Raw genomic sequence first — 26,355 nt, 5'->3', positions numbered from 1 at the left:
TTGCAGAACACCTCCGCTCGGTTCGCAATAAACAACTGCACCTCCCAGTCGCGAGCCATTTTAACTCCCCCTCCCATTCCTTAGACGACATGTCCATCATGGGCCTCCTGCAGTGCCACCACGATGTCACCCGAAGGTTGCAGGAACAGCAACAGCTTGGGAACCCTGCAGCCCAATGGTATCAATGTGGACTTCACAAGCTTCATAATCTCCCCTTCCCCCACCGCATCCCAAAACCAGCCCAGCTCATCCCCGCCTCCCTCACCTGTGCTTCCTCTCACCTATCCCCTCCTCCCACCCCAAGCCGCACCTCCATTTCTCAACTATCAACCTCATCCCATCTCCTTGACCTGTCCGTCCTCCCTGGACTGACCTATCCCCTCCCAACCTCCCCACCTCTCCTCTCCTCTCCATCTATCTTCTCCTCTATCCATCTTCGGTCCGCATCACCCTCTCTCCCTATTTATTTCAGAGCCTTCTCCCCAACCGCCTCTCTGATGAAGGGTCTTGGCCCACAACGTCAGCTTTTGTGCTCCTGAAATGCTGCTTGGCCTGTTGTGTACATCCAGCTTCACACTTTGTCATCGAGGACGAAATAGGGACAGGTTTAATCAGGGAGACAAAGGAAAGTTGTTCCCACACACGGTAATACAATGTCCAGGGGAGACAGAGTGAACATTCTGGGTCAGATATACAGAGCGGGATTGTGAGGAAGGACTGTTATACAATGGAACTCACTGCCTAGAGGCGAGGTGGAAGGAGAGATGCTCAGTGATTTCAAACAGAAATTGGATGGACATTTGAGGGAAATAAACTCCTCGAACAATGTGGAGAGATTGGGGAAATGGGACTGACTGCATTGCTGTACAGAGAGAGAACTGGCATGGCCTAAGTGGGCTGAATGGCCTATGTCTGTGCTGTAATAACTCTCTGGCTCTCAGATGATCCTAAGCAGCGTCATGAACTGGATTCAGTGTATCTTAGCCGAAGGGGGCATGTGATTTGGTCGCAGTGACGAAGCTTGAAACGGCCTTTCAGTTTCCTTTCACCATTTGTCGCTCACAGACCCAAACACCAGCAACAGTGAGAGCAGCAGCCACAATGAATATCCCAGCTCGAATTCCCAGGATCAGGCTCGCATGCAGGCTCTCTAGAAAATACAGAGAAAGAATGAATCATTTGTGTCCATTTTCAATCTCTCGCTGTGGGTGAACCTCAAGCTTCATTTCTCTGTAACATTTCCTGCAATGTTGATGGTGGGGTGCAGTGAGAATGTGACAGGCAGCAAAGTGCTGTGTGATCACCGGAAAGAAGATGGTCAGGCAGTGCAGGAGTCCCCTGTGACCGTTCCCTCTCAAACAGATAGACCGTGTTGGATAATGTTGTGTGGGTTCGGCCTCTCGGGAAAGCGGTGACTGCAATGTTCATAGTGTCACAGTTGGCTCTGCTGCACAGTGCGGGAGGAAAATATCCGGGTGAGCTTTCGTGAGACGGAACTGGATTGTGAGAGAAACTGACAGGTGGTTCTGTGACCACAAATGGGACTCTCGAATGGTATGTTGTGTAACTGCAGGGAATTCTGAAAGGGGTGGGTGTAGAGCCAGCATTCGTGGTACAGCTCAGTCCCACTGACTCGGTGGAAAGAAAAAGAGATGAGGTCCTGCAATAAGGTTTGAGAGAATTAGGTAATGGATGAAAGAGAAATATTTCTGGCTGACAGGTTCAAGGAAAATCCCAAGGCTTTTTGTAAGTATATTAAGAGCAAAAACAGCATCTCCACGTAAGCTGCCTTTGTACCTGGCTTTATAAGGACTGTAATGCTGATGATCTTTTAGTTTACTTCTTCATTTTCGTAATTTATACCAAAGATTTTGTACCTAGGTATCTTTGACCCTAAGAAAGAGCTGGAAGTCGTGACTTTGTACATTTTCACTGCACTTCTAGTGTATCCACTATCTCTGTGTGTTAAGATACAGAGACAGAGACAGTCAAATGAAATCAGCCATTCTACCACTGAATTCACAATACGGTAAAATTAGACTGTCGAAGGCTCCCAGAAACCACTCCAATGGTTCCTAACCAAACAAAAGAATCAGCAAGGGAGAGATAGATGGTACTGCTGATGCTGGAGTCAGAGATAACACAATGTGGAGCTGGAAGAACACAGCAGGCCAAGCAGCATCAGAGGAGCATGAAAGCTGCCGTTTTGAGTCAGGACAGAAATGGAATGTTTCATGTTTTCCGAAGAAGAGTCCCGATGGTGAGTGTCCACTTTCCTTTTCGCCTGATGCTGCCTGGCCTGCTGTGTTCATCCAGCTCGACACAATCTTCAAAAATCAATCCCAGACTTTGCAAATAATGAAATTTCAGACATCAGTTTTGGATCATAAACAAAAGACTTCACTATTAAATACGCGATAACTTCAGCACAGACAGTTATCTCACTGTAGTCTAATTAATAGTTAGGCTTCAAACAGTGAAGCATTTATTTTGACACCCCATTCACACAAAAGACAGACAAATTAATGTGTTTCGTGGATATAAGAAGAGACCAAAACTGGTGAGATTATTGAAATGATTCTCAGGCTGTGTTGCTCTCAGACATGAATGGGACTGCTGTGAAAAAACACTGATCAGGATCACCTTCTCAGTTCACCCAGGCCAACGCAGCAATGCTTCTAACTCAGTTTTTTACACTTTGGCTTTCCAAAAGGTGACATTGCAGATTTGGCAGAGAGCTCTCCAGCTTCATGCTGCCTTTTTAGCAACCAAGCTCATCCCCCAAGCCCTCCACAGAAAACACAGTTCAACAAAAACAGCTTCAATTTTGATTCTGCTCTGATAGAATCGTCTCTTCCTGAGGCCTCATTAACTATTCAACAAAAGCTGTCTACTTCAACACAGGACCTCTTCCAAACTTGCTGGAACCAATTCCCAGATTAGGACCTTGTTAATAGCCACCTTCTGTTATCAGTTTCACCACAGTGCTCACAATTAATGAAAAACCTGTGAAAATTTTAACAGTAGCTACTTCCTTGAATATCCGAGGACACATCCCATCAATTTCAGGATTCCTATTGGTCTTTTGGCCCACGAGTAACCCTGGTACATTTCCTCGAGGCAGAGTTATTGTAATTATTTCCTCCCCTTGGTCGTTTCAGAGTTCACTGGAAAGCAACAGGATCACATCTTATTCCATACTGTGCAGGATTGAGCGGGCTGGGTAGGTTAGCCAGGGGAAAGGTAGCTTATGGGGATATGCTGGGAGGCTGTGTCTTGGCTGCTCCTTGGAGGATTGGACACAATGGGCTGAATGGCCTGTTTTCACACTGCAGAGATTCTATGATGCTATGACTGACAGCATCTCCGCTCAGCCCCATATTCCAGGATAGAGTTTGTTGAACCTTCATTGTGCTGACTAGAAGATAAGGAAATCGTTCCTCACCTAAGGAGGTCAGAGCAGCAGACTGTGTGTCAAGTGTACCCCATCCACAACCTCTCATCCATCCCTTTGGGTGCTTAGCAACTGAGAAATGGCCAAAAAACGAAGCTCTTCCTGAGACCCCATTCATTCTGCCCACATTGGGTCATATCAACGGGAACCAGGCTGCCCTGGGAGTACTTTGTGCTCCTGAGATGCTGCTTGGCCTGCTGTGTTCATGCAGCCTCATATTTTATTATCTTGGAATTGCCCTGGGAGGACTGCAGTGTTAGCATGGAGTTCTGCGCTGAATGCTCAGGGTGAGGGCATGGGGTCAGAGGTGAATATTAGGGGCTGTGTACTTACGCGCAACCTCTATCCTGTGACCCTCTGACCTGTTGGCACCGACTGTGTTTCCCGCTTGGCAGGAATACACACTCTCCTGTTTGTGAGTGATTCCGTACAAGGTCCGGTCTCTCTCAGAAGTCTGCAGAGCCTCAGTCTCCTCTCCCCATCTCCGTGTCCACTTGTACCAGGTGGGTGGGGGGTTGCTGTCACTGGTGCAGCTCAGGGTGATGTTGTCACCTTCGTGTATCATACTGTTCGATGGAGAGATCAACACCTTCATGTTCCGAGGGGCATCTGAGAGAAGGGACAAAACCCTCAGTAAGAGACAGCATTTCTCCGGCACCATGCACAGCGTGAGACATAGCGATGGGGAGAAATCTCAGGAAAAGGGGTAACACATCCGTAGAGACACAGAAAGGACAGATGGCCAAAGGGTCAGTGAAAGACTTTGGCTTTTGAAGAAGAGATAAAGAAAGTTACTGGGGCAAAGAAATTTAGGGACAGGAAGCCAAAGTTCAGGGCCACAAAAGGGAGAGCGATGGGAATTAGGGATGCGAGATTTGGAGGAGATTACAGATATATGGAGGGGTCGGGGGTGAAGGAGATTACAGTCAGAGGGAGGTGTACAGGGGCTGGAGGAGGTAACAGAAATAGGGAGGTGTGCAGGGGCTGGTGGAGGTAACAGAAATAGGGAGGGGGTGTAGGGGCTGGTGGAGGTTACCGAGATAGGGAGGGAGTGTAGGGGCTGGAGGGGGTGACCGAGATAGGGAGGCGGTGTAGGGGCTGGTGGCGGTTACAGAGATAGGGAGGGGGTGTAGGGGCTGGAGGGGGTTACAGAGATAGGGAGGGGATGTAGGGGCTGGAGGGGGTTAGAGAAATAGGGAGGAGTGTAGCACATGGATGAGGTTACAGAGATGGGGATGGGGTGATGGAGGGATTTAGAAATGAAGAGTGGGAAGTTTATAATCAAGCTGTTGCGGGACTGGGGAACAGACCCTAGAACCCTCCCTCTCTGTGTCACCTCCTCCAGGAGAGGAGGGTGACTGGGAACGGAACTCTGTGTGAGTTCAGAGATGGGGTTGGGGGAGGTTCAGTGGTATTTCGGATAAATCTCTCAAATAGCGAGTGGTGACGGAGCCCGGGGAGATCGATTTGGGAATAGGTCAGTCTGTGAATCTCACTCACAGAGCACCTCGATCCTGAAGCTGTTTGAGGTGGAGTTTCCAATCAGGTTTTCCGCTTTGCTGTAATAATCTCCAGAATCCGTTGGGCTGATGGAGTGAATGGTCAGGACTTTCCCTGTCCCCTTGTGAGCTGCTCTGTTCACATTGTCCTTAAACCAGGTGTAGCCATCTTCTGGATTACTCCTGGAGTTCCAGGTCAAGGTAACCCGGTCTCCGTCCTTCACCTCTCGTTGTGCCCCAAATCCCCAAAAAAATGCTAACCTTGAGAAGCGACAGCATTTCGGTGAGAAACTGTCACAATTCCTCAGAAATCAGGGCTAAGAAAGGCCATCAGCCCCTCTGCACCACACCAATGTTTCTCATTCTCAGGTCGATCCTCCTCTGCGGTGCCTGATTATGCACATCCAGGTTGGAGACCAGGGACCTGTGGACAGTACTCCCAGTGTGGGATCTAACTGTGGGATACAGAGACTGGAACTGTGCACAGTGCTCTGTGTGTGGGTCTAACTGAGGGATGCGGAGACTGGAACTGTGCACGGTGCTCCGAGTGTGGGTCTAACTGAGGGATGCGGAGACTGGAACTACGCACGGTACTCCAAGTGTGGGTCTAACTGAGGGATACAGAGACCGGAACTGTGCACAGTGCTCTGAGTGTGGGCCTGACTGAGTGATGCAGAGACTGGAACTGTGCACAGTGCTCCGAGTGCAGGTCTAACTGAGGGATAAGGAAACTGGAACTGTGCACTGTACTCCCAGTGTTTTCTTACTCGAAGATAAATGAAGAACAATGAACTGTACAGCCAAGGAACAGGTCCTTTTTCTCTTGATGCTCTGACGAATATGATGCTATATTAAAATAATCCCTTCTGCATGCCCTTGATCCATATTCCTCCATTCATTGCATATTCTTGTGTTTATCTGAAAGCACCTTAAATGCTGCCCTGTATCTGCCTCCAGCACCAACTTCGGCAGCGCATTCCACACTCCTCCCATTTGGTGAGTGTAAAAACCCTGCACCTGACAGCCCGTTTGAACTCCCCCTCCTCTGTCCTTAAATAGAACAGCATCAAATAGATTTAGGCTTTCTTGTCAAGTGCCCTTGAATGAGTGTAGTGAGACGTTTGTAACATCCCCTCTCAGCACCATCCGAGGTACAGGGTCCCCAGCTACAGATACGTTCAGTGTTGTGGTTAGGTTAGCTTGCCAAGCTGGTTGTGTGTTTTTCTGCAGGCGTTTCATTACCCTGCGGGTAACATCATCAGCGCAGCCTTAGATGAAGCGCCGTTGTATTTTCCCCCTGGTTTTTCAACTCTGGAGTCCCTTCAGCTGGATGCTGTACCCCATTTCCCAACTACTAACCGCATCCCACCCCCTTGACCTGTCCATCCTCCCTGGACTGACCTATCTCCTCCGCAACTACACTCACCTCTCCTTGCTCCATCCCTGCCTCTTTAGCCTGTCTGTCTCCTCTCCACCTATCTTCTCCTCTATCCATCTTCGGTCCACCTCGCCCTTTCTCCCCATTTATTTCAGAACCCTCTCCCCTTCCTCCTTTTCTGATGAAGGGTCTAGGCCCGAAACGTCAGCTTTTGTGCTCCTGAGATGCTGCTTGGCCTGCTGTGTTCATCCAGCTCCATATTTTGTTATCTGGAAATCTCCAGCATCAGCTGTTCCTATTGTCTCTGGATGACCTCACTTCTGGTTTTGCTTCGCAATGGAGTGTATCTATGGGGTTGAATAAGGTAATGTGATGGGTGTGTCGGTGTGTGCAGTATCTTCCTGGTTTCGCTCGTGTAATAGGCATCTTCTGATCCAATTTTTTGGATATCCGTTGTCCTTGAATCCCTGGAAGAGGAATTCTCCTTCTTCTCAGTGTAGCTCTGTGCTGCTGCAGTGTGCTGCCCGTTTAAATAATGTTTGTATGTAGCTTTGTGTGTGTTAAGGTAGTTACTGTTGAAGTTCAGTACTGGATCCATGCGTGTGGCTTTTCTGCCTACTTTCCTTTGGAATTCCCCATTTGTCTTGCGCTCTACCATGTCCAGGAATGGGAGCTGTTTGTTGTTCTCCTCCTCTCTGGTGAATTTGATCCTGGTGAGGGCGTTGTTTGTAAGTTTGTGTGTCTGTTCTAGTTTGGTCCATTTAATGATGACAAAGGTATTGTCCACATACTATTTCCGTAGTTTGGGTTGGATTAGCGGAAGGGCCGACCTTTCCAGTCTTTGCATCACTGCCTCGGCTATGAGTCTGGAGATAGGTGGTCCCATGGGTGTCCCGTTGATCTGTTTGTACGTTTGGCTGTTGAAAATGAAGTGGATGGTGAGGCATAGGTCCAGTAGCTTCAGCATGTTGTCTGTGGAGATGGTTCCACTGGGATCTTGTCCTTGTTCTAGTAGAAATGTCATTGTTTCCCTTGCTAGTGGCATGTCTATTGATCAGAATAGGGCAGTGACATCAAATGATAACATGGTCTCATCGTCATCTATCCTGATGATTTTGATGGAATTGAGGAACTCTTGGGCTGGTTGTTAACTCTGCTCCTGCTCCAGGCCCTGGCCCGCACTCACTCTGCTCCTGCTCCAGGCCCTGGCCCACGTACACATTGCTCCCACTCTGGCCCACATTCACTCTGCTCCCGTTCCGAGCTCCAGTCCGCGTTCATTCTGCTCCCTCTCAGGGATCCGGCCCGTACTCACTCTGCTCCCGCTTCAGGCTCTGGCCCACGCTTACCCTGTTCCCGCTCCGAGCTCCGGCCTAAATTCCGTCGGCTCCCTTTCCTGGCTCTGGCCCACGTTTCCTTGGCTCCTGCTCTAGGCTTTGGCCTGTGTTCACTCTGCGCCCACTCCAGGCATCGGCCCACGTTCACTCTGCTCCCGCTCCGGGACATTCCCCCGGACTGCGTTTTCCATTCCCTCCAGGTTGGGTAATTTTACAACATTAAAGTTGAGGCGGAGAAGAAAAACTGCAGCAAAGAGGGAACAATAGGACGATGAAGGGAAAAGAGACTGTCGAGCAGAGAAGCTCTGCCAGGAGCATCTTATTCTGCTGACGTAGATATACCTCCCCCCACACCCTGGAGTGTACATTTTGTCTCTGGGGAAACAGATTCTGACTGTTAATCCTACCTGTGTATGTTATAACTTTACAGACTTCAGTCAATTCTCCCCTAAGTCTCCACCGCTTCAGTGAAAATAACCCAAGTTTTTCTAGCCTCTCCGAATAGCTCGTAATCCAGACAGCATCCCGGTAAAGGAGTGCGGTCACGGCTTCCTCTACATTGGGGAAACCAAGCGGAGGCTTGGGGACCGCTTTGCAGAACACCTCCGCTCAGTTCGCAACAAACAACTGCACCTCCCAGTCGCAAACCATTTCCACTCCCCCTCCCATTCTCTTGATGACATGTCCATCATGGGCCTCCTGCACTGCCGCAATGATGCCACCCGAAGGTTGCAGGAACAGCAACTCATATTCCGCCTGGGAACCCTGCAGCCATATGGTATCAATGTGGACTTCACCAGTTTCAAAATCTCCCCTTCCCCTACTGCATCCCTAAACCAGCCCAGTGCATCCCCTCCCCCCACTGCACCACACAACCAGCCCAGCTCTTCCCCCCCACCCACTGCATCCCAAAACCAGTCCAACCTGTCTCTGCCTCCCTAACCGGTTCTTCCTCTCACCCATCCCTTCCTCCCACCCCAAGCCGCACCCCCAGCTACCTACTAACCTCATCCCACCTCCTTGACCTGTCCGTCTTCCCTGGACTGACCTATCCCCTCCCTACCTCCCCACCTACACCCTCTCCACCTATCTTCTTTACTCTCCATCTTCGGTCCGCCTCCCCCTCTCTCCCTATTTATTCCAGTTCCCTCCCCCCATCCCCCTCTCTGATGAAGGGTCTAGGCCCGAAACGTCAGCTTTTGTGCTCCTGAGATGCTGCTTGGCCTGCTGTGTTCATCCAGCCTCACATTTTATTATCTTAGCATCCTGGTAAACTTCATCTGCACCCTCTCCAAAGCCTCCACATCCTTCCTGTAATGTGGTGACCAGAATTGAATACAAATCTCTACAGATGACCGAATCAGAACCATGAACGCAGTTCCCTCACCAAGAAAGGCCACTTTCAGGGAATTATGGACTTGAACTGCAAGAGACATCAATGCTGTTAAGAGCTGTATACTTTTCCTGAACATGTGCTCTCCCAAAGAACAGCACCTCAGACATTACTGGATTAATGTCCATCTGCCATTTCTCTGTCCATATCCGCACCTGATCTCTATCTCGGAGTATCCTTTGACATGAGCCCCAATTCCACTGTTAATTGTACCTCTGTAAACTCACTAACCCACTTGTCAACATTTTCATCCAATTCATTTATATATATCACAAACAGCAAAGTACCCCGGACAGATCCCTGCGGAACACAACTAGTCATGGAGCTCCAGCCTGAAAAACACCCTTCCAACATGACCCTCTGTTTTCTGTGGGAAAGCCATAGAGAGGTGAGAACTGTGCACAGTGCACCAGGTCTGGTCGAAAACAGGGATACGGAGACTGGAATTGTGCACGGTGCTCCGTGTGTGGGTCTAACTGAGGGATACGGAGACTGGAACTGTGCACGGTGCTCCGTGTGTGGGTCTAACTGAGGGATACGGAGACTGGAACTGTGCACAGTGCTCCGTGTGTGGGTCTAACTGAGGGATACGGAGACTGGAACTGTGCATGGTGCTCCGAGTGTGGGTCTAACTGAGGGTTATGGAGACTGGAACTGGGCACCGTGCTCCAAGTGTAGGTCTCACTGAGAGAGACGGAAACTGAAACTGTGTTCAGTGATCAAAGGGTGGGTCTAACTGAGGGACATGGAGAATGGAACTGTGTGCAGTGTTCCAGGTGAGCAACTGAGGTGATATGTTCTGCACATCACACACCTTCTTTACTTAAACTGTCCATTAATGTGTTTGGATTTCGAATCCTGGGAGCTGAGAGAGTTCCGTGCTGAACAGAGGTAGCGACAAGATTGCTCATCAGAAATGAAACCAGGAAAAGAGCCAAACATTTGCAACAGCACATAAAGTACATTTATGTCACACATGCTGATCCAGATGATGATTGCGAGGGACGAGATATCAATCTGACTCTAACTTGCATCAACAAGGAGCAGTGGCAACAAGTGATCAATATGTCATGAGAAGAGTGCGGCATTGAAGGAATATTTTAGAGCATAGAGAGAGGGAGAGAGAGAGAGTTAGAGGCAGAAAGGGAGCAAAATCTTGAGCTCAAGGCCCCAGGAAGCTGAAAGCATGGTCCGCAATGCCGGAGCAAGTGAACCAGGCCATACTCGCGAAACCAGATTGGAGAGAAAGGGAGGGGTGTTGGGGATGGAGGAGGTTACAGAGATAGGGAGGGGCGTACGGGCTGAAGGAAGTTACAGAAATAGGGAGGTAGTGTAGGGGCTGCAGGAGGTTTGAGAGGTAGGGACAGAATGCAGGGGCTGGAGGAGGTTACAGAGATAGGGACAGAATGCGGGGGCTGCTGGAGGTTACAGAGATAGAGCAGGGTTTAGAAACAGGAGGAGGTTACAGAGATAGGGAGGGGTGATGGGGCTGGAGGAGGCTACAGAGATAAGGAGGTGGTGTCGGGGCTGGGGTTTGGTGGTTACAGAGATAGGGACAGAATGCAGGGGCTGCAGGAGGTGACAGTTAGAGCAGGGTTCAGACGCAGAAGGCGGTTACAGAGATAGGGAGGGTTTTAGGAGCTGGACGGGGTACAGAGATAGGGAGGGGCTGGAAGGGGCTACAGAGATAGGGAGGGGCTGGAGGGGGCTACAGAGATAGGGAGGGTGTGTAGGGTCTGGAGGGGGCTAGAGAGATAGGGAGGGACTGGAGGGGGCTACAGAGATAGGGAGGGTGTGTAGGGTCTGGAGGGGGCTACAGAGATAAGGAGGGGCTGGAGGGGGCGACAGAGATAGGGAGGGTGTGTAGGGGTTGGAGGGGGCTACAGAGATTGGGAGGGGCTGGAGGGGGTTACAGAGATAGGGAGGGGGTGTAGGGGCTGGAGGGGGTTACAGAGATAGGAAGAGTGTGTAAGGGCTGGAGGGAGTTACAGAGATAGGGAGGGGGTGTAGGGGCTGGAGGGAGTTACAGAGATAGGGAGGGGGTGTAGGGGCTGGAGTGGGTGTAGGGGCTGGAGGGAGTTACAGAGATAGGGAGGGGGTGTAGGGGCTGGAGCGGGTTACAGAGATAGGGAGGGGGTGTAGGGGCTGGAGGGAGTTACAGAGATAGGGAGGGGGTGTAGGGGCTGGAGGGAGTTACAGAGATTGGGAGGGGGTGTAGGGGCTGGAGGGAGTTACAGAGATAGGGAGGGGGTGTAGGGGCTGGAGGGGGTGTAGGGGCTGGAGGGGGCTACAGAGATAGGGAGGGTGTGTAGGGGCTGGAGGGGGCTACAGAGATTGGGAGGGCGTGTAGGGGCTGGAGGGAGTTACAGAGATAGGGAGGGGCTGGAGGGGGTTACAGAGATAGGGAGGGGGTGTAGGGGCTAGAGGGGGTTACAGAGATAGGGAGAGTGTGTAGGGGCTGGAGGGAGTTACAGAGATAGGGAGGGGGTGTAGGGGCTGGAGGGGGTTACAGAGATAGGGAGGGGGCGTAGGGGCTGGAGGGGGTTACAGATATAGGGAGGGGGTGTAGGGGCTGGAGGGGGTTACAGAGATAGGGAGGGGGTGTAGGGGCTGGAGGAGGCGACAGAGATAGGGAGGGACATGAAGGTTTAGGGTAGGTTAGACTGTGTCTCACACTGATGATACTCACACTGGATATTCAGTCGTACAGGATCGGAGTCCTTTACTCCCACGGAGTTCCTCGCAGAACAGATATAGTTACAAGCAGCATCTTCCACTGCAGCGGAGACCGAACATTGAGAGAGACCGGGGCAGAGAGACATCGAGTTGGATGGACACTCCTTCTGCCAGCGAAAGAAACGTACAGGCGGATGGCCATCAGATACACAGCGGAGCTGCACCACATCCCCAGCACGAACTATCTGTGGGTGTGTGATTTGGACACTGGTCGGCGCATCTGGAATGAAACATCCAACACCATCAGCACTGACCCTCCGACAGTGCGGCGCTCCCTCAGCACTGATCCTCCGACAGTGCCTGCTCCCTCAGCACTGACCCTCCGACAGTGCCCACGCCCTCAGCACTGACCCTCCGACAGTGCGGCGCTCCCTCAGCACTGACCCTCCGACAGTGCCCACACCCTCAACACTGACCCTCTGACAGTGCCCACTCCCTCAGCACTGACCCTCCGACAGTGCCCACTCCCTCAGCACTGACCCTCCGACAGTGTGGCACTCCCTCGGCACTGAACCTCGACAGTGCGGCGCTCCCTCAGCACTGACCCTCCGACAGTGCCCGCTCCCTCAGCACTGACTTCTCCTCAGCACTGAGCCTCCGACAGCGCGGCGCTCCCTCAGCACTGAGCCTCCGACAGCAGCGCGCTCCCTCAGAATTGACACCCCCTCAGCACTGAGCCTCCGATGGTGCCCACTGCCTCAGCACTGACTCCCCCTCAGGACTGAGCCTCCGACAGCCTGGCCCTATTCTGTACTGGACATCAAATGATTAATGTACAGACAGGGTTTGAGCAGATTTGGAAATATCAGATGAAGAATCCAGGAGCTGGTTTACTCGTGGTACTCACACTGGACCCTGATGGTAATGGTCTCTGAGTTCCCTGCCCCAAAGTTGTTTCTTGCCTCGCACTGATAATCTCCACTCTCTGGCTTGCTGATGCTTTCAAACAGCAGGATGTTTCCGTCGATTCGCTTGTTCTGAGAGTGGCTGTACCAGCTGTAGCCTGAGACTGCAGGGTCACTCTTCTGACTGATACAGCTAATATTCACAGTATCTCCCTCGTTCACTGCAGTTGGGTCTCTCTTACTGTCACCATTCACACTCTTCCAAATCTTAAAATCTCTTGGCACATCTGAACCAGAATTTTGTAACCGGTCCAGTTAGTTTTGACGATGTAGTAAATGTTTTGTTGGTGTCATCGTAACTGCCTTTTCCATTCAGCTCCTCTGTTGCATGCTAGCCCACTTGTCACACCCTCTTCAACTCCTTCTCCCACAATCTCCTTGTCTGCCTTTCTCCACTCCCACCATCTTCAGTGGATCAATACGATTCCTCCTCACACAACCTGTGGGAGTGAGTCCCACTTTCCCTACTACTGTCTGGAGGAAGATGTTCCTCCGGAATTCCCGGTTGGATTTATGTGGAATGTCTTCTATCGATTGCACCTCATTCTGGTCCCGCCCCATCCCCTCCTCCCCCAACCCACCGCCAACCTGACACAAGGGGAAACATCTTCTCTACGTCTCCCCGATCGAAACCCCTTTCATAATGTTACAGCCCTTGGTCAGGTGTCCCCTCAGCCTCATCTTTTCAACTGAAAATCATCTCAGTCTGTTCAGTCGTTCGATAGTTATAACCTCTCTAGTTCTGAGTTCAGACTTGGAATACAGAGACTGGAACTGTGCACGGTGCTCCCAGTGTGGGAAAACTGAGGGATACGGAGACTGGAACAGTGCACGGTGCTCCGAGTGAGGGTCTAACTGAGTTATACAGAGACTGGAACTGTGCACGGTGCTCCGAGTGTGTGTCTAACTGAGGGATACGGAGGCTGGAACTGTGCACGGTGCTCCGAGTGTGGGTCTAACTGAGGGATACCGAGACTGGAAGTGTACACAGTGCTCCGAGTGTGGGTCTAACTGAGGGATACAGAGACTGGAACTGTGCACAGTGACAGTAGACAATAGGTGCAGGAGTAGGCCATTCGGCCTGCTAGCCAGCACCATCATTCCTTATGATCATGGCTGATCATCCACAATCAGTATCCTGTTCCTGCCTGATCCCCATAACCCTTGATTCCACTATCTTTAAGAGCTCTATCCATCTCTTGCTTGAAAGTATCCAGAGAGTTGGCCTCCACTGCCTCTGGGCCAGAGCATTCCATACATCCACCACTCTCTGGGTGAAAAAGATTTTCCTCAACTCTGTTCTAAATGGCCGACCCCTTATTTTTAAACTGTGTCGTTTGTTTCCGAACTCATCCATCAGTGGAAACACACTTCTTGCCTCCAGAGTGACGAATCCCTTAATAATGTGGTACGTCTCAATCAGATCGTCTCTCATCCTTCTGAACTCAAGTGTATACAAGCCCAGTCGCTCCAATCTTTCAACATATGATAGTCCCGCCATTCCGGGAATTGAGCTCGTTTACCTACACTGCACTCCCTCAAGAGCAAGAATGTCCTTCTGCTAATTTAGGGACCTAAACTGTACACAATACTCCAGGTGCAGTCTCACCAGGGCCCTGTACAGCTGCAGAAGGACCTCTTTACTCCTATACTCAATTCCTCTTGTTATAAACGCCAGCATGCCATTAGCTTTCTTCACTGCCTGCTGTACCTGCATGCATACTTTCATTGAATGATGTACAAGAACACCTAGATCTCGTTGTACTTCCCCTTTACCTAACTTGATTCCATTTAGGTAGTAATCTGCCTTCCTGTTCTTGCCACCAAAGTGTATAACCACACATTTATCCACATTAAACTCCATCGGCCATGCATCCATCCACTCACCCAGCCTGTCCAAGTCACCCTGTATTCTAATAACATCCTGCTCACGTTTCACACTGCCACCCAGCTTTGTGTTATCAGCAAATTTGCTAATATTACTTTTAATGCCTTCATCTATATCAGTCATGTATATTGTGAACAGCTGCAGTCCCTGCACCGAACATTGTGGTACCCGACTGGTCACCGCCTGCCATTCCATAAGGAACCCGTTTATCACGACTCCTTGCTTCCTGTCAGCCAGCCAAGTTTCAATCCCAGTCAGTATTTTACCCTCAATACCATGTGCCCTAATTTTGCTCACTAATCTCCTATGTGGGACTTTATCGAAGGCTTTCTGAAAGTCCAGGAAAACGACATCCACTGGCTTTCCCTTGTCCATTTCAGATTTACATCCACAAAAAATTCCAGAAGGTTAGTCATGTACAATCTCCCCTTCGTAAATGCATGCTGACGCTGACCTATCCTGCTATCCAGTGCTCCGAGTGTGGGTCTAACTGAGGGATACGGAGACTGGAACTGTGCACGGTGCTCCGAGTGTGGGTCCAAGTGAGGGATACGGAGACTGGAACTGTGCACGGTGCTCCGAGTGTGGGTCTAACTGAGGGATACAGAGCCTGGAACTGTGCACGATGCTCCGAGTGTGGGTCTAACCGAGGGATACGGAGACTGGAACTGTGCACGGTGCTCCGAGTGTGGGTCTAACCGAGGGATACAGAGACTGGAACTGTGCACGGTGTTCCAGGTGTTGGTCTAACTGAGGGATAGGGAGACTGGAACTGTGCATGGTGCTCCGAGTGTGGGTCTAACCGAGGGATACAGAGACTGGAACTGTGCACAGTGTTCCAGGTGTCGGTCTAACTGAGGGATAGGGAGACTGGATCTGTGCACGGTGCTCCGAGTGTGGGTCTAACTGAGGGATACAGAGACTGGAACTGTGCACAGCGCTCCAAGTGTGGGTCTAACTGAGGGATACGGAGACTGGAACTGTGGAGACTGGAACTGTGCACTGTGTTCCGAGTGTGGGTCTAAACGAGGGATACAGAGACTGGAACTGTGCACAGTACTCCGAGTGTGGGTCAAACCGAGGGATACAGAGACTGGAACTGTGCACTGTGTTCCGAGTGTGGGTCTAAACGAGGGATACAGAGACTGGAACTGTGCACAGTGCTCCAAGTGTGGGTCTAACCGAGGGATACAGAGACTGGAACTGTGCACTGTGTTCCGAGTGTGGGTCTAACTGAGGGATACAGAGACTGGAACTGTGCACAGTGCTCCAAGTGTGGGTCTAACTGAGGGATACGGAGACTGGAACTGGGCACTGTGTTCCGAGTGTGGGTCTAAACGAGGGATACAGAGACTTGAACTGTGCACAGTGCTCCAAGTGTGGGTCTAACTGAGGGATACGGAGACTGGAACTGGGCACTGTGTTCCGAGTGTGGGTCTAAACGAGGGATACAGAGACTTGAACTGTACACAATGCTCTGAGTGTGGGTCTGACTGAGGGATACAGAGACTGGAACTGTGCACAGTGCTCCGACTGTGGGTCTAACTGAGGGATACGGAGACTGGAACTGTGCACGGTGTTCCGAGTGTGAGTCTAACTGAGGGATACGGAGACTGGAACCGTGCACGGCGCTCCGAGTGTAGGTCTAACTGAGGGATACGGAGACAGGAACTGTGCACAGTGCTCTCAGTGTGGGTCTGACTGAGGGTTATGGAGACTGGAACTGGGCACCGTGCTCCAAGTGTAGGTCTCACTGAGAGAGACGGAAACTGAAACTGTGTTCAGTGATTAAAGGGTGGGTCTAACTGAGGGACATGGAGAATGGAACTGTGTGCAGTGTTCCAGGTGAGCAACTGAGGTGATATGTTCTGCACATCACACACCTTCTTTACTTACACTGTCCATTAATGTGTTTGGATTTCGAATCCTGGGAGCTGAGAGAGTTCCGTGCTGAACAGAGGTAGCGACAAGATTGCTCATCAGAAATGAAACCAGGAAAAGAGCCAAACATTTGCAACAGCACATAAAGTACATTTATGTCACACATGCTGATCCAGACGATGATTACGAGGGATGAGATATCAATCTGACTCTAACTTGCATCAACAAGGAGCAGTGGCAACAAGTGATCAATATGTCATGAGAAGAGTCCGGCTTTGAAGGAATATTTTGCAGCACAGAGAGAGGGAGAGAGAGAGTTAGAGGCAGAAAGGGAGCAAAATCTTGAGCTCAAGGCCCCAGGAAGCTGAAAGCATGGTCCGCAATGCCGGAGCAAGTGAACCAGGCCATACTCGCGAAACCAGATTGGAGAGAAAGGGAGGGGTGTTGGGGATGGAGGAGGTTACAGAGATAGGGAGGGGCGTACGGGCTGAAGGAAGTTACAGAAATAGGGAGGTAGTGTAGGGGCTGCAGGAGGTTTGAGAGGTAGGGACAGAATGCAGGGGCTGGAGGAGGTTACAGAGATAGGGACAGAATGCGGGGGCTGCTGGAGGTTACAGAGATAGAGCAGGGTTTAGAAACAGGAGGAGGTTACAGAGATAGGGAGGGGTGATGGGGCTGGAGGAGGCTACAGAGATAAGGAGGTGGTGTCGGGGCTGGGGTTTGGTGGTTACAGAGATAGGGACAGAATGCAGGGGCTGCAGGAGGTGACAGATAGAGCAGGGTTCAGAAGCAGAAGGCGGTTACAGAGATAGGGAGGGTTTTAGGAGCTGGACGGGGTACAGAGATAGGGAGGGGCTGGAAGGGGCTACAGAGATAGGGAGGGGCTGGAGGGGGCTACAGAGATATGGAGGGTGTGTAGGGTCTGGAGGGGGCTAGAGAGATAGGGAGGGACTGGAGGGGGCTACAGAGATAGGGAGGGTGTGTAGGGTCTGGAGGGGGCTACAGAGATAGGGAGGGGCTGGAGGGGGCGACAGAGATAGGGAGGGTGTGTAGGGGCTGGAGGGGGCTACAGAGATTGGGAGGGCGTGTAGGGGCTGGAGGGGGCGACAGAGATAGGGAGGGTGTGTAGGGGCTGGAGGGGGCTACAGAGATTGGGAGGGCGTGTAGGGGCTGGAGGGGGCTACAGAGATAGGGAGGGCCTGGAGGGGGTTACAGAGATAGGGAGGGGGTGTAGGGACTGGAGGGGGTTACAGAGATAGGGAGAGTGTGTCGGGGCTGGAGGGAGTTACAGAGATAGGGAGTGGGTGTAGGGGCTGGAGGGAGTTACAGAGATAGGGAGGGGGTGTAGAGGCTGGAGGGGGTTACAGAGATAGGGGGGTGTAGGGGCTGGAGGGGGTTACAGAGATAGGGAGGGGGCGTAGGTGCCGGAGCGGGTTACAGAGATAGGGAGAGGGTGTAGGGACTGGAGGGGGTTACAGATATAGGGAGGGGGTGTAGGGGCTGGAGGGGGTTACAGAGATAGGGAGGGGGTATAGGGGCTGGAGGAGGCGACAGAGATAGGGAGGGACATGAAGGTTTAGGGTAGGTTAGACTGTGTCTCACACTGATGATACTCACACTGGATATTCAGTCGTACAGGATCGGAGTCCTTTACTCCCACGGAGTTCCTCGCAGAACAGATATAGTTACAAGCAGCATCTTCCACTGCAGCGGAGACCGAACATTGAGAGAGACCGGGGCAGAGAGACATCGAGTCGGATGGACACTCCTTCTGCCAGCGAAAGAAACGTGCAGGCGGATGGCCATCAGATACACAGCGGAGCTGCACCACATCCCCAGCACGAACTATCTGTGGGTGTGTGATTTGGACACTGGTCGGCGCATCTGGAATTAAACATCCAACACCATCAGCACTGACCCTCGGACAGTGCGGCGCTCCCTCAGCACTGATCCTCCGACAGTGCCCACACCCTCAACACTGACCCTCTGACAGCGCCCACTCCCTCAGCACTGACCCTCCGACAGTGCCCACTCCCTCAGCACTGACACTCCGACAGTGCCCACACCCTCAACACTGACCCTCTGACAGCGCCCACTCCCTCAGCACTGACCCTCCGACAGTGCCCACTCCCTCAGCACTGACCCTCCGACCGTGTGGCACTCCCTCGGCACTGAACCTCTCAGTGCGGCGCTCCCTCAGCACTGACCCTCCGACAGTGCTCACTCCCTCAGCACTGACCCTTCGACAGTGCCCGCTCCCTCAGCACTGACTCCTCCTCAGCACTGAGCCTCCGACAGCGCGGCGCTCCCTCAGCACTGAGCCTCCGACAGCAGCGCGCTCCCTCAGAATTGACACCCCCTCAGCACTGAGCCTCCGATAGTGCCCACTGCCTCAGCACTGACTCCCCCTCAGGACTGAGCCTCCGACAGCCTGGCCCTATTCTCTGCTGGCCATCAAATGATTAATGTACAAACAGGGTTTGAGCAGATTTGGAAACATCAGATGAAGAATCCAGGAGCTGGTTTACTCGTGGTACTCACACTGGACCCTGATGGTAATGGTCTCTGAGTTCCCTGCCCCAATGTTGTTTCTTGCCTCGCACTGATAATCTCCACTCTCTGGCTTGGTGATGCTTTCAAACAGCAGGATGTTTCCGTCGACTCGCTTGTTCTGAGAGTGGCTGTACCAGCTGTAGCCTGAGACTGCAGGGTCACTCTTCTGACTGATACAGCTAATATTCACAGTATCTCCCTCGTTCACTGCAGTTAGGTCTCTCTTACTGTCACCATTCACACTCTTCCAAATCTTAAAATCTCTTGGCACATCTGAACCAGAATTTTGTAACCGGTCCAGTTAGTTTTGACGATGTGGTAAATGTTTTGTTGGTGTCGTCGTAACTGCCTTTTCCATTCAGCCCCTCTGTTGCATGCTAGCCCACTTGTCACACCCTCTTCAACTCCTTCTCCCACAATCTCCTTGTCTGCCTTTCTCCACTCCCACCATCTTCAGTGGATCAATACGATTCCCCCCCTCACAACCTGTGGGAGTGAGTCCCACTTTCCCTACTACTGTCTGGAGGAAGATGTTCCTCCTGAATTCCCGGATGGATTTATGTGGAATGTCTTCTATCGATTGCACCTCGTTCTGGTCCCGCCCCATCCCCTTCTCCCCCCACCCACCGCCAACCTGACACAAGGGGAAACATCTTCTCTACGTCTCCCCGATCGAAACCCCTTTCATAATGTTACAGCCTTTGTCAGGTGTCCCCTCAGCCTCATCTTTTCAACTGAAAATCATCTCAGTCTGTTCAGTCGTTCGATAGTTATAACCTCTCTAGTTCTGAGTTCAGACTTGGAATACAGAGACTGGAACTGTGCACGGTGCTCCCAGTGTGGGAAAACTGAGGGATACGGAGACTGGAACAGTGCACGGTGCTCCGAGTGAGGTTCTAACTGAGTTATACAGAGACTGGAACTGTGCACGGTGCTCCGAGTGTGTGTCGAACTGAGGGATACGGAGACTGGAACTGTGCACGGTGCTCCGAGTGTGGGTCTAACTGAGGGATACCGAGACTGGAAGTGTACACAGTGCTCCGAGTGTGGGTCTAACTGAGGGATACAGAGACTGGAACTGTGCACAGTGACAATAGACAATAGGTGCAGGAGTAGGCCATTCGGCCTGCTAGCCAGCACCATCATTCATTATAATCATGGCTGATCATCCACAATCAGTATCCTGTTCCTGCCTGATCCCCATAACCCTTGGTTCCACTATCTTTAAGAGCTCTATCCATCTCTTGCTTGAAAGTATCCAGAGAGTTGGCCTCCACTGCCGTCTGGGCCAGAGCATTCCACATATCCACCACTCTGTAGGTGAAGAAGATTTTCTTCAACTCTGTTCTAAATGGCCTACCCCATATTTTTAAACTGTGTCGTTTGTTTCCGGACTCATCCATCAGCGGAAACATGCTTCCTGCCTCCAGAGTGTCCAATCCCTTAATAATCTTATACGTCTCAATCAGATCCCCTCTCATCCTTCTAAACTCAAGTGTATACAAGCCCAGTCGCTCCAATCTTTCACATATGATAGTCCCGCCATTCCGGGAATTGAGCTCGTGAACCTACACTGCACTCCCACAATAGCACGAATGTCCTTCCGCAAATTTGGAGACCAGAACTGTACACAATGCTCCAGGTGCGGTCTCACCAGGGCCCTGTGCAGCTGCAGAGGGACCTCTTTGCTCCTATACTCAATTCCTCTTGTTATGAAGGCCAGCTTGTCATTAGCTTTCTTCACTACCTGCTGTACCTGCATGCTTGCTTTCATTGACTGATGAACAAGAACACCTAGATCTCATTGTGCTTCCCCTTTACCTGACGACTCCATTTAGATAGTAATCTGCCTTCCTGTTCTTGCCACCAAAGTGTATAACCGCACATTTATCCACATTAAACTGCATCTGCCATCTATCCATCCACTCACCCAGCCTGTCCAATTCACCCTGTATTCTCATAACATCCTCCTCACTTTTCACACTGCCACCCAGCTGTGTCATCAGCAAATTTGGTAACATTACTTTCAAAGCCTTCGTCTATATCATTCACGTATATTGTGAACAGCTGCGGTCCCAGCACCGAAACTTGTGGTACCCGACTGGTCACTGCCTGCCATTCCATAAGGGACCCGTTTATCACGACTCCTTGCTTCCTGTCAGCCAGCCAAGTTTCAATCCCGGTCAGTATTTTACCCTCAATACCATGTGCCCTAATTTTGCTCACTAATCTCCGATGCGGGACTTTCTCAAAGGCTTTCTCAAAGTCCAGGAAAACGACATCCACTGGCTTTCCCTGGTCCATCTTCATACTTATATCCTCAAAAAATTCCAGAACATTAGTCATGCACAATCTCCCCTTCGTAAATGCATGCTGACGCTGACCTATCCTGCTATCCAGTGCTCCGAGTGTGGGTCTAACTGAGGGATACTGAGACTGGAACTGTGCACGGTGCTCCGAGTGTGGGTCCAAGTGAGGGATACGCAGACTGGAACTGTGCACGGTGCTCCGAGTGTGGGTCTAACTGAGGGATACGGAGACTGGAACTGTGCACGGTGCTCCGAGTGTGGGTCTAACTGAGGGATACGGAGACTGGAACTGTGCACGGTGCTCCGAGTGTGGGTCCAAGTGAGGGATACGGAGACTGGAACTGTGCACGGTGCTCCGAGTGTGGGTCTAACTGAGGGATACGGAGGCTGGAACTGTGCACGGTGCTCCGAGTGTGGGTCTAACTGAGGGATACAGAGGCTGGAACTGTGCACAGTGCTCCAAGTGTGGGTCTAACTGAGGGATACGGAGACTGGAACTGTGCACTGTGTTCCGAGTGTGGGTCTAAACGAGGGATACAGAGACTGGAACTGTGCACGGTGCTCTGAGTGTGGGTCTAACTGAGGGATACAGAGACTGGAACTGTGCACAGTGCTCCAAGTGTGGGTCTAACTGAGGGATACGGAGACTGGAACTGTGCACTGTGTTCCGAGTGTGGGTCTAAACGAGGGATACAGAGACTGGAACTGTGCACAGTGCTCTGAGTGTGGGTCTAACTGAGGGATACGGAGACTGGAACTATACACAATGCTCTGAGTGTGGGTGGAACTGTGGATACAGAGACTGGAACTGTGCACCGGGCTCCGAATGTGGGTCTAACTGAGGGATACGGAGACTGGAACTGTGCACGGTGCTCCGAGTGTGGGTCTAACTGAGGGATACGGAGACTGGAACTGTGCACTGTGTTCGAGTGTGGGTCTAACTGAGGGATACAGAGACTGGAACTGTGCACGGTGCTCCGAGTGTGGGTCTAACTGAGGGATACGGAGACTGGAACTGTGCACGGTGCTCCGAGTGTGGGTCTAACTGAGGGATACGGAGACTAGAACTGTGCACGGTGCTCCGAGTGTGGGTCTAACCAAGGGATACAGAGACTGGAACTGTGCACGGTGTTCCAGGTGTTGGTCTAAATGAGGGATAGGGAGACTGGAACTGTGCACGGTGCTCTGAGTGTGGGTCTAACCAAGGGATACAGAGACTGGAACTGTGCACGGTGTTCCAGGTGTTGGTCTAACTGAGGGATAGGGAGACTGGAACTGTGCACGGTGCTCTGAGTGTGGGTCTAACCAAGGGATACAGAGACTGGAACTGTGCACGGTGTTCCAGGTGTTGGTCTAACTGAGGGATACGGAGACTAGAACTGTGCACGGTGCTCCGAGTGTGGGTCTAACCAAGGGATACAGAGACTGGAACTGTGCACGGTGTTCCAGGTGTTGGTCTAACTCAGGGATAGGGAGACTGGAACTGTGCACGGTGCTCTGAGTGTGGGTCTAACTGAGGGATACGGAGACTAGAACTGTGCACGGTGCTCCGAGTGTGGGTCTAACCGAGGGATACAGAGACTGGAACTGTGCACGGTGTTCCAGGTGTTGGTCTATTTGAGGGATACGGAGACTGGAACTGTGCACGGTGCTCCGAGTGTGGGTCTAACTGAGGGATACGGAGACTGGAAATGTGCACAGTGCTCCGAATGTGGGTCTAACTGAGGGATACGGAGACTGGATCTGTGCACGGTGCTCCGAGTGTGGGTCTAACTGAGGGATACGGAGACTGGAACAGTGCACGGTGCTCCGAGTGTGGGTCTAACTGAGGGATACAGAGACTGGAACTGTGCACGGTGCTCCGAGTGTGGGTCTAACTGAGGGATACGGAGACTGGAACAGTGCACGGTGCTCCGAGTGTGGGTCTAACTGAGGGATACAGAGACTGGAACTGTGCACGGTGCTCCGAGTGTGGGTCTAACTGAGGGATACGGAGACTGGAACTGTGCACGGTGCTCCGAGTGTGGGTCTAACTGAGGGATACGGAGACTGGAACAGTGCACGGTGCTCCGAGTGTGGGTCTAACTGAGGGATACGGAGACTGGAACTATACACAATGCTCTGAGTGTGGGTGGAACTGTGGATACAGAGACTGGAACTGTGCACCGGGCTCCGAATGTGGGTCTAACTGAGGGATACGGAGACTGGAACTGTGCACGGTGCTCCGAGTGTGGGTCTAACTGAGGGATACGGAGACTGGAACTGTGCACTGTGTTCGAGTGTGGGTCTAACAGAGGGATACAGAGACTGGAACAGTGCACAGTGCTCTGAGTGTGGGTCTGACTGAGGGTTATGGAGACTGGAACTGTGCACCGTGCTCCAAGTGTAGGTCTCACTGAGAGAGACGGAAACTGAAACTGTGTTCAGTGATCAAAGGGTGGGTCTAACTGAGGGACATGGAGAATGGAACTGTGTGCAGTGTTCCAGGTGAGCAACTGAGGTGATATGTTCTGCACATCACACACCTTCTTTACTTACACTGTCCATTAATGTGTTTGGATTTCGAATCCTGGGAGCTGATAGAGTTCCGTGCTGAACAGAGGTAGCTACAAGATTGCTCATCAGAAATGAAACCAGGAAAAGAGCCAAACATTTGCAACAGCACATAAAGTACATTTATGTCACACATGCTGATCCAGATGATGATTGCGAGGGACAAGATATCAATCTGACTCTAACTTGCATCAACAAGGAGCAGTGGCAATCAGTGATCAAGATGTCATGAGAAGAGTGCGGCTTTGAAGGAATATTTTGGAGCATAGAGAGAGGGAGAGAGAGAGAGAGTTAGAGGCAGAAAGGGAGCAAAATCTTGAGCTCAAGGCCCCAGGAAGCTGAAAGCATGGTCCGCAATGCCGGAGCAAGTGAACCAGGCCATACTCGCGAAACCAGATTGGAGAGAAAGGGAGGGGTGTTGGGGTTGGAGGAGGTTACAGAGATAGGGAGGGGCGTACGGGCTGAAGGAAGTTACAGAAATAAGGAGGTAGTGTAGGGGCTGCAGGAGGTTAGAGAGGTAGGGACAGAATGCAGGGGCTGCAGGAGGTTACAGAGATAGGGACAGAATGCGGGGGCTGCTGGAGGATACAGAGATAGAGCAGGGTTTAGAAACAGGAGGAGGTTACAGAGATAGTGAGGGGTGATGGGGCTGGAGGAGGCGACAGAGATAAGGAGGTGGTGTCGGGGCTGGGGTTTGGTGGTTACAGAGATAGGGACAGAATGCAGGGGCTGCAGGAGGTGACAGATAGAGCATGGTTCAGAAGCAGAAGGCGGTTACAGAGATAGGGAGGGTTTTAGGAGCTGGACGGGGTACAGAGATAGGGAGGGGCTGGAAGGGGCTACAGAGGTAGGGAGGGGCTGGAGGGGGCTACAGAGATAGGGAGGGTGTGTAGGGGCTGGAGGGGGCTACAGAGATAGGGAGGGGCTGGAGGGGGCGACAGAGATAGGGAGGGTGTGTAGGGGCTGGAGGGGGCTACAGAGATTGGGAGGGCGTGTAGGGGCTGGAGGGGGCTACAGAGATAGGGAGGGGCTGGAGGGGGTTACAGAGATAGGGAGGGGGTGTAGGGGCTGGAGGGGGCTACAGAGATAGGGAGAGTGTGTAGGGGCTGGAGGGAGTTACAGAGATAGGGAGGGGGTGTAGGGGCTGGAGGGAGTTACAGAGATAGGGAGGGGGATAGGGGCTGGAGTGGGTGTAGGGGCTGGAGGGAGTTACAGAGATAGGGAGGGGGTGTAGGGGCTGGAGGGGGTTACAGAGATAGGGAGGGTGTGTAGGGGCTGGAGGGGGTTACAGAGATAGGGAGGGGGTGTAGGGGCTGGAGGGGGTGTAGGGGCTGGAGTGGGCTACAGAGATAGGGAGGGGGTGTAGGGGCTGGAGGGGGTTACAGAGATAGAGAGGGGGTGTAGGGGCTGGAGGGAGTTAGAGAGATAGGTAGTGGGTGTAGGGGCTGGAGGGAGTTACAGAGATTGGGAGGGGGTGTAGGGGCTGGAGGGAGTTACAGAGATAGGGAGGGCCTGGAGGGGGTTACAGAGATAGGGAGGGGGTGTAGGGGCTGGAGGGAGTTACAGAGATAGGGAGGGGGTGTAGAGGCTGGAGGGGGTTACAGAGATAGGGGGGTGTAGGGGCTGGAGGGGATTACAGAGATAGGGAAGGGGCGTAGGGGCTGGAGGGGGTTACAGAAATAGGGAGGGGGCGTAGGGGCTGGAGTGGGTTACAGAGATAGGGAGGGGGTATAGAGGCTGGAGGAGGCGACAGAGATAGGGAGGGACATGAAGGTTTAGGGTACGTTAGTATGTGTCTCACACTGATGATACTCACACTGGATATTCAGTCGTACAGGATCGGAGTCCTTTACTCCCACGGAGTTCCTCGCAGAACAGATATAGTTACAAGCAGCATCTTCCACTGCAGCGGAGACCGAACATTGAGAGAGACCGGGGCAGAGAGACATCGAGTCGGATGGACACTCCTTCTGCCAGCGAAAGAAACGTACAGGCGGATGGCCATCAGATACACAGCGGAGCTGCACCACATCCCCAGCACGAACTATCTGTGGGTGTGTGATTTGGACACTGGTCGGCGCATCTGGAATTAAACATCCAACACCATCAGCACGAACCCTCCGACAGTGCGGCGCTCCCAAAGCACTGATCCTCCGACAGTGCCTGCTCCCTCAGCACTGACCCTCCGATGGTGCCCACTCCCTCAGCGCTGATCCTCCGACGGTGCCCACTCCCTCAGCACTGACCTTCCGACAGTGCCCACGCCCTCAGCACTGACCCTCCGACAGTGCCCGCTCCCTCAGCACTGACCCTCCGACAGTGCCCACACCCTCAACACTGACCCTCTGACAGTGCCCACTCCCTCAGCACTGACCCTCCGACAGTGCCCACTCCCTCAGCACTGACCCTCCGACCGTGTGGCACTCCCTCGGCACTGAACCTCGACAGTGCGGCGCTCCCTCAGCACTG

At 52.1% G+C, this 26,355-nt stretch overlaps 1 protein-coding gene across 1 annotated transcript in view; it reads right to left on the bottom strand.

The window, feature by feature from the left end:
• The window catches only part of LOC125448445 (hemicentin-1-like), a 126,498-nt gene that overhangs the window by 84,142 nt on the left and 16,001 nt on the right, over positions 1-26,355 (bottom strand). The window contains exons 4-6 of the mRNA XM_059641275.1: positions 25,703-25,969; positions 18,089-18,355; positions 11,751-12,017 (exon numbers count right to left, since the gene is read on the bottom strand). Of these exons, the coding sequence (XP_059497258.1) occupies positions 11,751-12,017; positions 18,089-18,355; positions 25,703-25,969 (801 nt within the window). The remainder of the gene's footprint in view (positions 1-11,750; positions 12,018-18,088; positions 18,356-25,702; positions 25,970-26,355) is intronic.

This window comes from Stegostoma tigrinum, chromosome 41 (assembly GCF_030684315.1).
Source record: "Stegostoma tigrinum isolate sSteTig4 chromosome 41, sSteTig4.hap1, whole genome shotgun sequence".
NCBI classification, from domain to species: domain Eukaryota; kingdom Metazoa; phylum Chordata; class Chondrichthyes; order Orectolobiformes; family Stegostomatidae; genus Stegostoma; species Stegostoma tigrinum.
The sequence above is the reverse complement of the archived record's forward strand: the minus strand, read 5'-3'. Positions and strand labels throughout refer to the sequence as shown.